Source organism: Bombus fervidus, chromosome 7 (genome assembly GCF_041682495.2).
Source record: "Bombus fervidus isolate BK054 chromosome 7, iyBomFerv1, whole genome shotgun sequence".
NCBI lineage: Eukaryota > Metazoa > Arthropoda > Insecta > Hymenoptera > Apidae > Bombus > Bombus fervidus.
In genome coordinates, this window is record NC_091523.1 from 10,540,541 (window position 1) to 10,557,122 (window position 16,582).

Here is a 16,582-nt window from a genome sequence, read left to right on the forward strand (position 1 = left end):
TTCTGTCTTTTCCAGCGTTATATGCATCGGTGTCGTGCACTGAAGCAAAACGTTTCACTACTTGCGAAATGCTGAGGATTGAAAAAGTTATAGACATTTATCTACATATGTACTCTGTCAGTGTGATACTAACGAGTAAAAATAATTGAAAAATGTTGTATATGTTGTTAACGCTACTGTTCATAAATATCTCAATGCATTGACTCATTTATAATAGCATATGTGAACTTTACCAAAGTTTTCAAATTAATGATGAATTGAAAGTAACACTTACTACCTTTTCATGGGATTACCAGGCTATAAAACTAAATTACCCATTAGATTATCTTTTAATTCCCATAGCAATAGTACATTCTATTATTTGCTATGTATACTATTACATACATCTTCTATTTAAAAATCACTTAACAAAAGAAGCCTCTCTATCAATATAAAATACTCTTCATAATTAATTATATCTTATAGTCAAAAATGAAGGAAACTAAATTATTTGTCAAGTAACAAAATTGTAGTTCTATAAGGTTTGATAGTTACAGAGACCAATTTTATTATTGTACATTGACTATTAAAAACCAATTTAATCGGGTTACAATATACTATTATATGTAGCTATGGTGATTGCGAATATTATTCTGCGATTATAGTAGACTACAAATTTGTATGCATTTATGGAAATTTGAAGATGCAAAAATGCATGTGATACACATTATATGCGAAAAATATATAAAATATGCAAAATATAGTACTTGTTATAATATTTAGTAAAAAGGTAAGTGTTTGCCTACGTACCATGTATAAATTACATGTATAAAAATATTAATTTACATAAATATCCTCAGTCTAGTGATTCTAAAGAAGAATGAAATCATTGTAGTTTGATCTGTTTATAGTTCTGTAATTAAAGTATAATACATCTTGCTAAAGATGAACATATTGGGATATTTTTAAGCAGTAGCGTAATTTGATCCTGGTGTCTGATGGAAAGATGCCTATTGACAGAAACATGGGCTCTTTGGTTTGCATTGCAGCAATTCTGATATAATCGTCCTGTAGAATTTCGCGAAAGCGAACGTGGTTGCGTGTGTATTACTTGTTCCTGGAATAACCCTTTCGATGAAAGCGGAAGTTCTCCGTAACTTCCGCCCGCTACGAAACTGAATCCTTTGAATTGATTCAAAAGCTCGATTAGCACTTTGATTGCTGTTGGCGGACATAAGTGTATCTCACAATATACAAGACACTCGGCTCTTTTGCCATTCAAAACACGCGTGTACATACATATCTATTCAGCAAATTGCTTTCGTTACGAGTCGATGGTATATATCCTCGGTGTATATCGGTTCAATTCAAACTGGGAATATCGGACAGTCGTGACTTCAGATAGAATTTTCCAACGTATTTCATAAAGTCCAACGTGTTTTTCATAGTTTTCGCATACCAAGATCAGTGGGATTTGCAAAACAATGTACTTTGTTTCATAATACAATATATTTAATATGTCGACGTGATTGATGTCACATGTAACAAACGTATTTTTAATGATCTTCGAATGATCAATTGATCTTAATATACCGTGGATAAGACTTGAATGACTCCTATGTTATCTACCAATGAATGACCTCACTACGATCTTAGCGATCGTGATTTTCAAATATTTGAATTAAATACATAAATAGATTTCATTGTTTTATGAATGTTACTGCCATGTCTGAGTCATTGTCGGAACAAAAATTAATATATCTTTTAAGGACTTCTCACAACGTTAATCGAGATATATCTATGTCTGTATATATACACAATATATTTTGAGTGGTCTGTAACGATTACCAAGCGATGATTAAATTGTGTTAAATTATATCTTTTTCTAGCATGTTATTCAACACAGAGATCATTGCAAAAGGATTAACCTACAAATGAGGCAAAAGCAGTTAAGAAAGATTCCAAGATCACTAATCTCCACAATAGGCGTCCTATCTTTCCAAACATCCATCATTCGCAAAGGTATTATTAATTTTTTATTTATTGAACCTAACAATTACCTATTAAACGTTTGATTGTAAAAATCTCAGAAAATATGTGATTTATCACTCGTTCCATCCATATAGGATATAGATCATAGGGATATGATCGTGCCTTATTTATCCATTCTTCACTGTTTTAATCTTGAGGAATCGCGAGCAACGTGTAAACGATATATCACCAAATGGATCGATTAATCACTAGCGTTCTTTGACATTAATTTATCGCTAAACGTTGGCCCTCGAGGCTTGCCGTACCTCCTCTGAGTCGAGAGACGTTGGCGGTTACGCGCGTCGTTCCTTCCTGATCGCTCGCAACAAATAATAGAGGAAACAAGGTGATCGTGGTACGAGGGCTAGCCGCAAATGATCCTGGATATGTGTGTTCTTGTTGCGCTTACAGTTCCAAACAATTTGCATGGCTGGCCGTGCCTCAAGCCCGCACCAATGGATTTCGTTTCGACAAAAAGCTGCTCGACGTATCAGTTTCCAATAAAAACCGCTTGCCAATCTATTCGTATAATAGCGGCAGCTGTTGTTTTGCGAATCAAACGATAGCTTCTGAAATTGTTTGCGAGATGCTCGTTTCTTCTTTCTTGTGAAAAGGTGTTCTAAAAACTGGTAGATATCTCGTGAATCAGAGAGGAGAGGGAACCGAGAGATGAAAAGTCTTTTATAGTCGCTTCTTTGCCTACCCCATTCGGGCTTGCTTAAATAACTCGATTAAAAGTTTCCATGATCTATTTAGATGCATATTATCCATACCCTCTGTACGTCGAGTGCTTGTTGCTTGGGAGCACGTTCGCGTAAATAAGAATAAGCTTTCTGATTTTTCACTTATTTCCGCCCTCCGGCGAGTCTCAATTGCGATGGACTGATAAGAGGAAAGTTTGTGGGACAAGATCAAAAGTCAAGTAGTGGTAACTTAATCACGTAGCTCAGAAGCCGCAAACGCCAAAGGATTTACGGAAGCGGAACGTCGGAAAGAGGGGTTAATCTGTCATGTATGCTCTTTAATCGTACTGCAGTGTCAAGTCACATCAACTATCATACACCGATTTTACCAGGATGTTTTCTATTAAAGATTATTTTTAGGAAGAGATATTTTCCCGTTTAGAAGGTACACATTTTTGTAATTTCTATAAAAATTTCGCTTCCGCGAACAATAGTATTTTTCTTCCGCTTTTTAAACTTATCAATTTGATAGTATGCTTCCATTCTATGATGAATTTCAATTGATTTTACAGATTTTATACATTTTTAATAAAGAGAAAAAAAAACAATGTACTCTTCCGTACTGTATCGTAACTGATTGTTTAAAAGCAGCAGTCATCATAAAATTGTTTTCTATTGATTGCGTTATTCACTTCATCAAATTTGCTTTTTATATTGTTACCAGTATCGCTCGTTGCACACACGGTTTATAATCACGAAATACATTAAATCGCTTATAACATTTTATTCGTTACTTTGAGCGTTTAACCAACAAGGCAAAACACGTTCTCGTTTTCGCTTACTCCCGTCATTTCGCTTACGCACGATAGATTCTGTGATTTTTTTAAAAGGCTGGTACCAAACGCTTTCGATGCATATGACATTGTGAAAGAACGCAAGACCGCAGGTTGGTGACCGAAGCAGCCGATCACACGTACGATCGTTATTTAATTTACGCCTATAGCTGCGCCAGCGGCGCGTAGGACAACGATCCTCGTCGCTCTTTGACGCTAGGCGAGGTCACTTGTTATCGATAATCGACCTTATCTTTGCCTCTGACATTTAAAAAACCGATTCTGAAATCTTGGAAAATAATTTACCGTAATATCACATTCTCATCTCGATTTAATGCGTTTGTGTATCATCGTATCAAGCGCATCCACACACACACATATATATATTACCACCAATTAATTGAATGTTTCACGTGATATTGCATAGCATTTCTTCTTCGTTAGAGAGTTTACAATTTTAAAAAGAAACACGAATGTAATATTACTTATTGTTCTGTTGTTATTCGAGCATTACTACTTCTCAATTTCACCCTTGATGTTTTTTTATTACTTGTTGCTAGACGATATTTAACCCCTATGACCTCCCTTAGCGATATTATTATTCTATTTAATTTTATATCAACACGTGAACGCGACATCGAATAACGATGATCATTACAGCATCCACACATGACACGTGTAACTCGTTTTCAGAATGCAAACGCTTCCCCGATAAGCGTTCTAGCGAAAACCTGAATGCAACGGCAGGCGTGGAGTTTCCTACTAGGTAGGGTGGCTAATCGGCGGCATAAGCCGCACTCTATTTAATTTGCGCCCATGACGCTGGTGTAAGGTTACGACCGGCTGCTCCGCTCTGGTGGTCCCTTCGCTCTTTGAGGTCTCTGCTCGATGCTGGTTGGTGTCGGGAGTGGATTGGGTAGCGATGGCCATACCGTTGGTGTACGCAGTGGAAATTCTACGGAGCGTGGACTCGTTGGTCCATGCTGGATAGACGGACGATGTTCGGTGGACAAGGGCGCGACGAGGGAGGAGTTGTACCTGGATCACGTTATGGAACGAAGCAGGAGAGCTGGCAGAGGTGGTGGTTCCCTGGTGCGCAGCCTGAGCTGCGGTCGGAGCTTCTCGTAACCCCAGCGCACACGTATACTTGCGAGCACTTACAATTAGGCCTTCACTGGTGTGTATGTGCATAGACTAACTGAGTCGGTAGCTGTGGCCACCTCGACGGAAACAGTGAGAACGCGAGATGTCTGAGTGTGAGTCGAGTGAAGCCGAGGGTGGTCGAGGACAACCGGCTGCGCACGAACCACGAATCACCGCGGGAACCTGTCGCGCGCCACGAAAGTCGAACAGTCTCTCACTGGCGCCCGGCGCGGCGAGTGCTCGAGAGACTGGATTTCGTGTGAGGCACACAGGGTTGTGCGTTCATTGTTGAATGGGTAAGGGTTGAACATCGAAAGGAGACATTTAGAGAAGCGACAAGAGGAAGAGCCCGCCTCTGCGTGGGACAGAGTGAACGGTGGTACACATTCCATCCGCAAGCACCTACCCCTTCTTCGAGGCCAGATGACCACGACACGCGAGGAAGAGAATCGACGCTGTAACAGGATGAGCCGCTATCTGTTCGTCGATTCTGTACGCCACGTGGCATCGATCATTTTATTTGTTTGGATCGTCGTCGTCCTGATGAATGGTGAGTCATTCTTTTTCACTTTTACACGCGTGACGTGGTTAATTCGAAGTTTGTTCTTTCAACGAATGTCGGGTATAAAATAGAAGTCGTATCGGTCGAGAGGAAACTACGTAGCATAAAGTACAAATGTAGGATACGATTTACTGTGTATATACTTATCGTATAGTTTCGACTGTTTGTCGGAGCACATCGTTTTTCATTTTTGGAAGTGTCGTAAGACAGATAGATCTTGCTGTGAAAGCAGCAGCGTGACGAACAAGAACGATCGACTAAATAGTCGTAACAGACACCTTCGTTTAGATTCGCTGACTACGCCAAATTCTCTCTGAATTAGCACAATTGCTGGACGAGATGGCTCCTTAGAGATGCTCCAATCGTCGAATCCTTTTTCACGGGAATTTGATCGGCTTCATCGGAAAACTCACTCCGATTGATAGGTTGTTTGCGAGTGCCTTTCTTTTTGCCCTGACTTGATTCGGTTTGCAAGAAGATGATTTCGTTTGAAACTTGGCACCGGACTGTGCCACGTTCGAGTGGTTTAAGTTCGGTTCTCTCGTCTCTATTTCGAACGTTATCGAATCGCCAGGTTAAATACGAATCTAAAGAAAGGGGAAAGTTTTTATAAGACTTCCCGTAGCAGGCAAACGAATCTACCTTCGTTTCCGGGCAAGCAAAACGATGAGGAAAAAGCTAACGAACTTGGCCGGTGCGTCCGTGACTCGAGTTTCAACGAATCTCGGTAACTTTATAGGATCAACCTCGGAGGAATTCGAAGCAGACTGGCAGCTGCCATTTTTACGACTCGTTGATACCGTGTTGTTTGAACAACGGATACGATTATCGCAAACAACGAGAATAATTATGTCGAACATTTTCAGATTTGTTCCGATACGATTTCTTGACTTCCAGTGTAGTGACACATACCAATTTCATGGATTATTTAATTGATCAACCGCCGAAACACGATAAAAGCGTGCAATTTCAAGCTTTCGATTCTTTCATGCATCTGTAGCATTTAAAATTCACTCACTCGTAATAAATAACCATAATTTTTCATTCTATAATACCTAGTTAACCATATCACTTACCAACCTGTTAGCTAGAGAAGACGAGTTAATTCGTCATTCGTCATTCGAATTTCTAGTTTCTTGGACATAGTTATTTCTTTATTTATAAATCTCATATTTTTACGTATGATGTTTCATTCCTGCTACAAATAATTTGTAATGGCTATCATTTGCCAGGGCTATGATTATAAAAATATTTAGTTGGGTCATCCGTTGAATAGGTTGGAAGAATAATTATTTTAAACAGCGGTAAACTCGTTAGGTTGTCCAGAGGCACGATCTGTAGAAAAATGTGGTCGATAAAGTGGTCGTAATATTTGCTTTCGGCGTGTTACACGCGTCGAAACGCACGATTCCTCGTACTGACATAGTTTATCGCGTGCTTCTCTAAAATTTAAACTGCTTCCGTCGCGTCGGCTAGAATCGTTGCCGGATTTATGGGAGGCCAGGTTGCAACTTACGGCACGGACGTTCACCCCCGCAGATCACTTGCACGAAGGACGCTATGTGCTTCGTTATGCAAGTTTAATAGCCAATGGATAATGAAATCCTGCTACCGATCGTCTACGAGCTATTCCAGTTACTGTTGATCGACTTTGTTTTCGTTTGCGTTCGGTTTTTGTTTTCAAACCTCTGATTGTTTTAGTAGATGTCTCAAGGTTGTCCACAAATGAAAACCTCTGCTTCATGCGGTACTACAAGTTGTAAAGTATTTCTATGCAATTTGTAGTAATCGTCTTTAAATGAGAATTGAATGAGAAATTATTTTTTAGTAATATTATTAACTGGTAAATTGTTGGACAGAACTGACCAATTCATGTATAAGAAATAAGATCGCATCTTTTATGACTTACTTTCTCTCTATGTATACATAACAAATGTATACATAAACAAGAGGTGAGTATTGTACTCGCCTCCTAACAGGGGAAACTACGTTCAATCTATCTGTTTACACCACGTTATAATACCACGGAAACGCTATAACATGCAATTTATACGAATCCACGAATCTTCGCTAAGCTACAATATAAACATTCTAAAGTCGAGTTGTAGAAAATTCGAGTCCTAAGAATCAAAGATATTTCGTGGCTCGTCAACGTCGATTACGTACATTTCAGTCGTCCAAAACTGCAAGTTAATTATCATAATAGTCGGCCGTAGATAGACTGTGAATAGAGACAGGAACATCGGCGATCTCCTGCCAATGAAATCCATTTCCCTTCTGCCAGGGGCGATAGGATCGCAGGAGGACGTTTGATCGATGGTGTTTGTGGACCGTCTGTCCAAGCGGTGTCGAAATCGACCGGTCGAAATGAGATACGATTCTAAACCCTATACCAGTATCGGTAGCAAATTAATACGTAAAACGTATACAACGAAATAAGACCGATATAACGTTCAATGGTCATATAATCACAATGGAAATATAATAGGTGGAACGGATGATAATCAAATGGCATTAATGACCGAACGAGGTTAAATTTGATGGTATAAGAAAATGTAGTAAATCTAAAATATGAAATCTGATCTTCGACAATACATGCGTTCGAAAGGTACGTGTTTGTATATACTACTGCCCATCAATATCTGGACACTTTAATCAATTTGTAGTAATAATGTGTGAGTTTTATTAAAGTATTTAATGATTCACTAATTAAAAGCAATACTTTTCTTTTTATGGTATTTCCAGATTATACATGTAAATTACCGATTGATGTGACAGTATTGTGTTTCGTTATTATATACTATATTATTTGCTATAAGTATCACGGATTCGGCAAACAATCAGAAGTCTTTCTATCGATTTAAAATTTATTAGTACTCGCATTAATTCAATACAATTCATACATTAATTCAATTGTGTATGATTGCCGAAATTTACTAATGATGAAGTGATCGCCACTTCTAAGAAAACTCTACATCTGGTCTTCGGTTTTCTCAAGCGTTGAGGCCATCGACAGCGCATAGACAAAAGAATGCGTCGATGACAGACCATAAGCGGTACATGCGCGACGTTGGCGGGTAACATTGCTAGCGTGCGGATCTAGATCAGCTTACATTGTATTCCACACTTAGTGCTTTAATATTCACAATATATATATACTTACAATACCTTACAATTTACCCACGCGTTTCTTTGATTCCACATACATCAAATAACCTTAACAACTAATACCATCAAATTTATCAAACTTCATATCGACTGACCACAATTGCTGAATGTAGAGCTTGAGTGACTTTTAGTTATTCGATCTAGTTTTCGATTTAGGTTGTCGACCCTTACTAATCTGAGCTTGAAAAGCAGGCGAGGCACGTACGCGTATTACGCGACTGCATCGTCGAAATTAATCTGTCCAGCAGACGGTCGACCCCCGAATGTAAAGTTACCTAACTTCCGGTCCTAACTTTTGAATAGCAAGAACCGGGTCACGACTATGACTCGAGAGGATCGCTACTGAATAAGCCGAAACGAGGAAGATCGGGGCAAGGGTAAACGCGATCGACCGACGTCGATATCAAACCCGTGTCTTCGGTTCGACCGACCCCTGTTTCGTGTTTTAACATGGAAACGAGCTTGCCTACTCTGTAATTTATCTTGTTATTTGCATTACCGAATCGGGGTCAGCGAAACGTTTGCGGATACGGAAGCAGATACCGCGTACGAGTGGATCCTCTTTTTTTTTCACCGTCAGGACGTTAAACGAACGATTTGTTTGCACGCCGTTTGAAATAATTCAACGATCTAGTAGATGCCTGATTTTGTTGTTTGTATAGGATGTTCGGAATTCGGTGCAATCTACTAAATAATAAATTAAACGATGCTTCCGGTAACTTTTTTCAAAGTTTATTATAACTATTTTACAAGTGATAGATGATAGTAAGGAACTATAGAAAACATATGACTCCTTTTTAATGGTGACGATTGCTTAGTCCTGGAGTACTGTGATGGAGTACTGCATTCTGTGTTTACTGGATTACCTCATAGAAAATTACCTTGATTAAATGTATGACGTTTTAAAGCAACCGTTATATACATATGGGATAGCAGCTTTATTTAAAGAGAGAGATATTTCATATGCATCACTCTAATATTTTTATCTTAGGCTATTACATACTAATAATTTTCTGTCATGGAAACACTAATAATAAGGCTATTTAGCAGTTAGCCTAAACTTATTCGATGTGGAGATTATCTTAATAAAATCATATCTTTCAATTATTACATACATAAACATTTTATATGCGTTTCGTTTAGTGGTTAGGATACGCGGTATACCGTTAACAATTGTACATGTATATATAGATATAATGTCACATAGTTAAGATATTCTAAAAACTTATCTCTTATCCTACACATGAAAAACTTTTAAGTTTCCCGACGTTACTCTTTGCCGTTTCACGCATCGCCAACTACGTTTACGTCGAATCGAGAGTTAAATTCGTCCGAATCGATACACCGCGATGTTCGTTCCAATTTTCCCAGTGTTCATCGCGATCGTTCTCGACGATTTCGCGAGTAGATTTTCATCATTCGGAATTTCATCGGTGCTTATTAAAATACCAATGGATCATATCAGTTTGCACGATTTGCCGTTGCATCGGCGGCGAATCGATCAATTTTCGAAGCCTGAACGGAAAGTTAACACGGTGAAAATTGCCAGGTCAATTTCCTTCTCGGAGGTTTCCACGATGTTAAAATCGAATCGGAAGGGCTTGAATTAATCGCATCGCGTAGCAACTTGGCCGGCTTTATTATCGCGGCTATGAAATTTCGGGCGAAACGTGCCAGTATGCTAATTTGTTCGAAACGGAACTTAAGCAGTGCGGTATCCTGTGATTAACCGGCTAGGAACGTCGATTTCCCTGGAATTTTATTGACCCTCTGACCCTGACATCGTGCAAGCGATTTACCGTCAAAGGCGATTAGAGAGAAGGAAGTTAACAGCAACGTGGCGGATGGGTAATTCTGAAACGGATCGACTATGGGAGCCGTCTAATGTCACTAATGGAGAAGGCGTCGCTATGTCAAGCGTGGAGGAATAATTGTCTTTTGAGAGGATTAATCGTTTACAGGAGCAGGCGTTGATTTTGAGAAACAATTTCACATGGAACAGGCCCATAGAACACGTAAAAGAACACGTACGGTTTTGCCCGGAACATTTTGCTTTATTAACCCTTAGAAACTTATATCCAAGGAAATCATTTGAATTTTGTCATCGGTAAGACTTCATTTTGGTACAATTAGTAAAGTGAAACAAATACGATACGAGTTATTCTTCACGTTGCTTAGATATAACATTGCGATAATATTATATACTATATACTATAATATAATAACTTCAGAATGTTTAATGTTGAACTCAATGACAGGATTAGTTGTCAGTGGTTCTAGTTTTAATTAAATAGTTAAAGTATCTACCCTGTTCTATTTAACAAAGTATAACTTTTCCTAAATAAAAAATGTATAATGGTTAGTAGATTGAATGTCGTGAGGATTAATGGTAATCAACAGTAGATTTGATCCCCAGTAGCGTCATGGGGACGATCAATGACCGACAATGCCAGAATTAAATTAAACAATCATATTCATAGAGTTTCTAATATTTTTAATATTACGATAATAATGTAAAATATTAAATCCATTACGAAGCACTCAAATAATTTTATTCTTTTATTACACTACCACTTTTCATGGAATGAGTGTCCTGTATTTATTATTATAAAAGATTCATTATATTGTTTCAAGTCATGAAAATGTATCACGACATAGAGTAAAGTTATAACTTAATTAATTATGAAATTAAGGGGATGGTAATACTTTTAAAGGTTGAGATACGTGATTAGATTTAAATTCTTAAAATCTTGTCTTATATATAATGTATACATCATTTTTAGTTCGTCATGTTGAACTGTTATTTATTATGTTTTATTCTAAGTATAATCGCACAAAGCAGAAAAGGAAAGTAAAATTATCTAGGTTGAGTGCGATAAATTATAGCACTCAGTGTGTAGCTGATCACAGATTATTTCTAATCAGAGCTGCATTATATAACATGTTATATCGAAATAAGCGAACCATTTCAACGTTGTGTGCAGGATATTAAAAAATCTGGAAAAAAACGCGTTAAAGAATTTTGTAAATTATCTAAGATTCACCGCAATTTTCAGTCATGACCAAGGAGTCAATCGAGACAGACCCGACAAAGAGATCCGTGTCTCATCCTGGAAAAGTATCGATTATCATTTTGACGTGTCGAGACGCTTGTACGTTCGAAATGAGAAAGAATATCAGACACAGTGCGAGAAAGAGAGAGAGAGAGAGAAGATGGAAGAAAGAGAGTGGACACTTAGCATTTATATTCTTCTTTGAACGGCTGCTGAAATGGAGCAACCGCTCCATTTCTCTCAGATTCCTTTGAGAAGCTCTCCTTATCGTTCTCAGCTTCGAAGGATCTCGAGGCGCCTTTTCCGATTTCAATTCAAGTGCGTTCGAACACCGAACGTCGCTTTCATCGTTATTGGATTAAAGGATTAACTCTTGGATGTACGAGGAATTATAAAGTCGTGCGAATGCCTTTGAAAGTCGATAGTTCGGTATATTCCACGACGCGATGGATAAATTCTTGGTCCTTTTAATCCATCGACGAAAGATGCAACGGAACTTATCTTATTTTACGTTGCTTAACAAATTTAAATCTTTTGCCATCTTCGCGATGCATCTGCAATCTTTTCCCCTGTGTCTTATATTTTTCGTCTTAAATCGAACGAATACATATATATATATATATTTAATTCTTCTTTCGTTTTCTTAAGAAAGGAGAAAAGAAAGGCAAACAAAGGTTGTGACGAGTAATTCGCCGTGTGAAATACGTTACCACGGATTACGATCATTGGAGGGTACGCGTTATCGGCAACGATAGAAGTTAATTGATGAAACGTTGCGGTGGAACAACGGGAATCGTTGATTTCACGGAAGTCGTTCGCACGACCCGTCACTCGTGAACTTTAATTTCCTGTCTAACGCGAGCTGAATACATTAGATATCTAATTCAACAGGAACCTGGTCGTTTCTATCCAACGATCTGAATCTGGGACCTGGAAATATTTGTACGGTGAACGTCATACGATATCTTACGGAACAACGTTTCGTTACCCACGGGGGAAAAATCGGGTACGACTATCGACTAAAGAAGAACAAATAAAACACTTGTTCCGTTGCGAAACATTTGTACATCGGAAATATTTAGTGTAACGTGCGTATAAAACGATGTTTTTATAAGTTCACGAGTATTTCGATGTGATTTCATGAAACATATCAAATGTTTGGACAATGTATATCTACGGTGAAAACGATTGTTATTCGAACCATCGAGCAAACAATATCGAAATGACGCAATTATAACCGATACATTTCATTGCCGTTTATATACATTGCTGCCCACGTATTGGCCCGTCCACTTTTCTCTCCCGTTTTTCCATGTATCGTTTCGATAGGAAAGCAATTAGTTTAATTTTAATTAAAACGATGAAACGCGGCAAACAACGAGGGAACATAACGGAGGATGCAACAATGTATCGAACGTTACCTATATGTTGTGGCGAGTATAGTCGACGTAGCGTGTCAAATTGTCCGACCAAGATCGCGCGTGCGTGTTTTCTATGCATGAATTTAACGATACATTACGGCGCGTGTTTTTCGTGATACGACGATCGTGCTCCGTTGGGACGATCGTTTTATCAATGCCGGTGAGTAAGCAAGGTTAACTCTCCGCAAATCGATGAAATTTATTCGACCACCAACGTTGCGCGCACCAACCGACAATCCGTTTAATAAAACCGATTTAGCTCGGCCAGAATTGAAGGAAGAAAATCGGCAGTGAAGCGCTGCACCGGCCTTTTTGTCGAATTTTACCGCGACGAAAGTTCGCGCATCGGGAACCAGCATGCAAATTAAACAGCCATCTAATCGAATCCCGCTCCTGGTGCACGGTTAGCCGCTTTTTCGAAGGAATCTTTCATTCCGGACCGCTGACACGAATTATAAGCGGAACGTGCGCGTTTCGCTATAGTGGTTCGCGAATTTATCCGCGTCATGGTGTCTTTACTATGCGCAGATTATTTTTTATCCCTGCGTCTCGTTGTTGTTTTGTTTTTAATTTAACTTTATTGTGTTGAATTTTTGACGTTTTAACAAATTTTCGAGAAAGTAAAATATCGAGCGACCGGACACAGTACCGATAGTAATGGATATGGAATTAAAAAATATTTTATATAACACATACAATATATACATAAAGGTTTTCTATGGTATGTAACAGAATACTTTGCTGGGACATTTTATATCGTGACTGTCCTACTAAGGAATGCAGATTGAAAATAAAATTCTCGGAAGCATGGGATAAGGAAGTATCTTTCACTAGAAATATTGGGTATTTATTTTTTGAGAATAGAGAAATCGATTATTCAACTGAAATCTTTATTAACTAATTTGCCTATATAATTCCATCGCTGAATTTTTAATTTTGGTATTAAAATATTACTTTAATGCCCCTACAGCTACATTCGCAGTATTGTAGTATATTTTATCGTCTGAAATTTTTATAAGAATGGGAATGAATTTATGACTTTATTAATAATTTTATTATCTAATACTTATACAAAATGAAATTCCAAGTTGTAGAATTTATTCGTCAAATTTTCAACAGTTTTCGGCGAAAAGATTTTAGCATGCACTAGAAGATATTTTAGCAGGTAAAGTCGCCAAAATTCTCATTTGGAGCTGGTTGTTCGTTTTCTACGAAGATAAAGCTAGTTCCTAAACCAACTGAAAATAGTATTTTTTATTCATATTTTTGCGTTATATAGGTATGACAGGTCTATCATATAATTCCATAGCATATATTTTTCGATTCATACAAGGGAATTCTGCAATTAATCGAATACTGCTTTTTATGGAATATGGTCTTCATGAATAGCCTTATCGATGAATACAACATTCTCTCTCTCTCTTTCTCTCTCTTCTTCCATTATTTTTCCCTTCCTCTTTTAACACAGCCCTATTATCGTAGTCAATATGATCAGTCAATGTTTCATAGAAATTTTTCACATTTACAATGATACATTCTTGGAAATTTGAATGATATTTTTATACAATATGTATCAATATTCGTATTTTTCTCTTTGCATTATACATATATTTATTTTTGCATATAACTTGCATTTCAATTTCCATGCTACAAGCTTTTTACTTTGCTCGTCGGTAGTTATACTGTTATGTACTTTCATTGGTATTGTAAGTAACATGAAATTTGTAACGTTACGAAATTGCTGTGGTAGCACTTAACGGATCAAGCAGGATGAAGTGTAGCGACATCGTGAAAATACTATCAATCACAGGAGAATGGAAGCTCCTGGAAAAGTTGTTGGAAACGAGAAGTAGATAAGCTGTACTTATGTCAGACGTACAGTCTGCATAGATGCAGTAGATAAAGTCGACTCGAGTCGGCCGACCGTCAGACTAATAATGACCTCGACTACTTTGCTTTACGGGTTTGAACGTCGAGTATTACGCATATTAATGTTAAAGCGAGCATTAAGGATGGGACGTTGAACTCGGTCGTTAACGGAATGTTGGACGAGTAACGTATGGTCGAGTAGGTCACGCAAATGAGGCGACGTTTAATCATACGTGTCTCACCTTTTATCGAGTTACCGTAACTTCAAACTCTCTGCTGACATTTGTGTTTAATACACCTTAATGCCTTCTCTCTAGTATTTCATTGCTAATGCTTTTCGATCGCTATAAGCTCGATTCAAATTCGCATAAAGCTATGTTCCTCGATCAACTACAGAATTATGACATTCGGTTATGAACAATTTTTAAGCGATCTGTATTCGAAAATGGACTATGTATTTAACTTGTTATTAGTAGCGTGATAAATAGTGAATTACATATAGTGCACATTGACTAGGCCGATAACTATAGTTTTCTAAGAAGTTAGAACTTCTATTCATCAAAAGGACAGAATTAAATCTTAATGATAATTATATTTTAACGTTAATTGTCCCAGTTGTAATTATTATAACTCAATAGCGTGTATCATAGAGTTATACGAATAATTTGACATTTCCTAGTATATTTTCTGGCTGGACCTAGGCATACGATATTGTCTCATTATTTCATTATCGTATTAAAGACTAATCGGTACGTCTCGTAATATATAAATTCGATTATCCTTTGTAGAATTTCAGATTTAATTTGAAGCTATCGAAGGTAAGGTGGCTCAAATAATCCTGTCTTGTTATGATCGGCGCAATACATGGTTCGATTAGAAATTAAAAGTTGGTCAGATATTTTAAGGCAATTGAGTTTCCCGACATCGCGTATCGGAAGGTCCGTCACTCTTAAATTTTTGTACCGTACGACGCGCCGCCGCCCGTCGGCCTCGTCTAAAATTTGAATATTCATTATCGGTCCCGTATCCGGCGTATTCCGTACAGGCAAAATGGAAAAGTGCGATAGAAGGAGGATACGGAGGGAAAATAAAAAGCGGGCCGATAACCGACCTGGAATATAGAAGGTGCGGCAGGAAACAATAAAAAGGAAACGCGAGCACGAAGAAACAGATGGATACATTAATCAATATGGGATAGCCGATAACAAAAAGGAAAGGTAATCCGGCGTGATGAAAATTCAATATCGGCGGACCGTAGGCAGAACTACCCTGACTACGTGAAAAAAAAGCAACGAAGTATCGGGAGGTGGAAATAAAGTGGCGAAGAAATAACTCGCCGCCACGCTTGAATCGATGAAAAGGTCGAAATATAAGAATTCGATATTTTCCATAGCGTGAACGGGCACACAAGGCGTGCAGCTGGATGCGTTTATTTTATATTCACGGAGCCAACGAAACCGAGTAAAAGTCATATTCTCTCCGAACGAAATGTATTTACAACGAGATTTTTATGCACGAGGATTTCTGGTACGCTGATCGACGATTGCGTGCGATACAGGCCGAGTGTAAACAAGCTGACATGCAACGCCGAGTTGCTTTTCTGTTGTTGGTGTTGCGAAAGTTGTTATACGGCGTCAGCAAGTGCCATTTATAGACTTCTGTTTTCCGCCAGACAGAAACAGCCTCAGCTGGAATGCTCGTCGTCAGTATGCGCTCTGTGTCCCGGTACAATGAAACCACACAGTAATCGTGTTTTACGAGCTACTATAAATCAAGGAATTGAATGAAGCCGGGTTGCATGTTAGTCAGAAATTGTCACATTTACTCCCCATTCTGTGAA

At 38.2% G+C, this 16,582-nt stretch overlaps 1 protein-coding gene across 6 annotated transcripts in view; it reads left to right on the top strand.

The window, feature by feature from the left end:
- Positions 1-4,793: 4,793 nt before the first annotated feature.
- Positions 4,794-16,582, top strand: part of LOC139988675 (cell adhesion molecule Dscam2) — a 162,990-nt gene continuing 151,201 nt past the window's right edge. For 3 of the 6 annotated variants that reach the window (XM_072006345.1, XM_072006347.1, XM_072006350.1), the window contains exon 1: positions 4,794-5,219. In XM_072006345.1, the coding sequence (XP_071862446.1) occupies positions 5,093-5,219 (127 nt within the window). In that variant the 5' untranslated portion in view covers positions 4,794-5,092. The remainder of the gene's footprint in view (positions 5,220-16,582) is intronic. The other 3 variants (XM_072006348.1, XM_072006351.1, XM_072006346.1) reach the window with 2 other exon arrangements.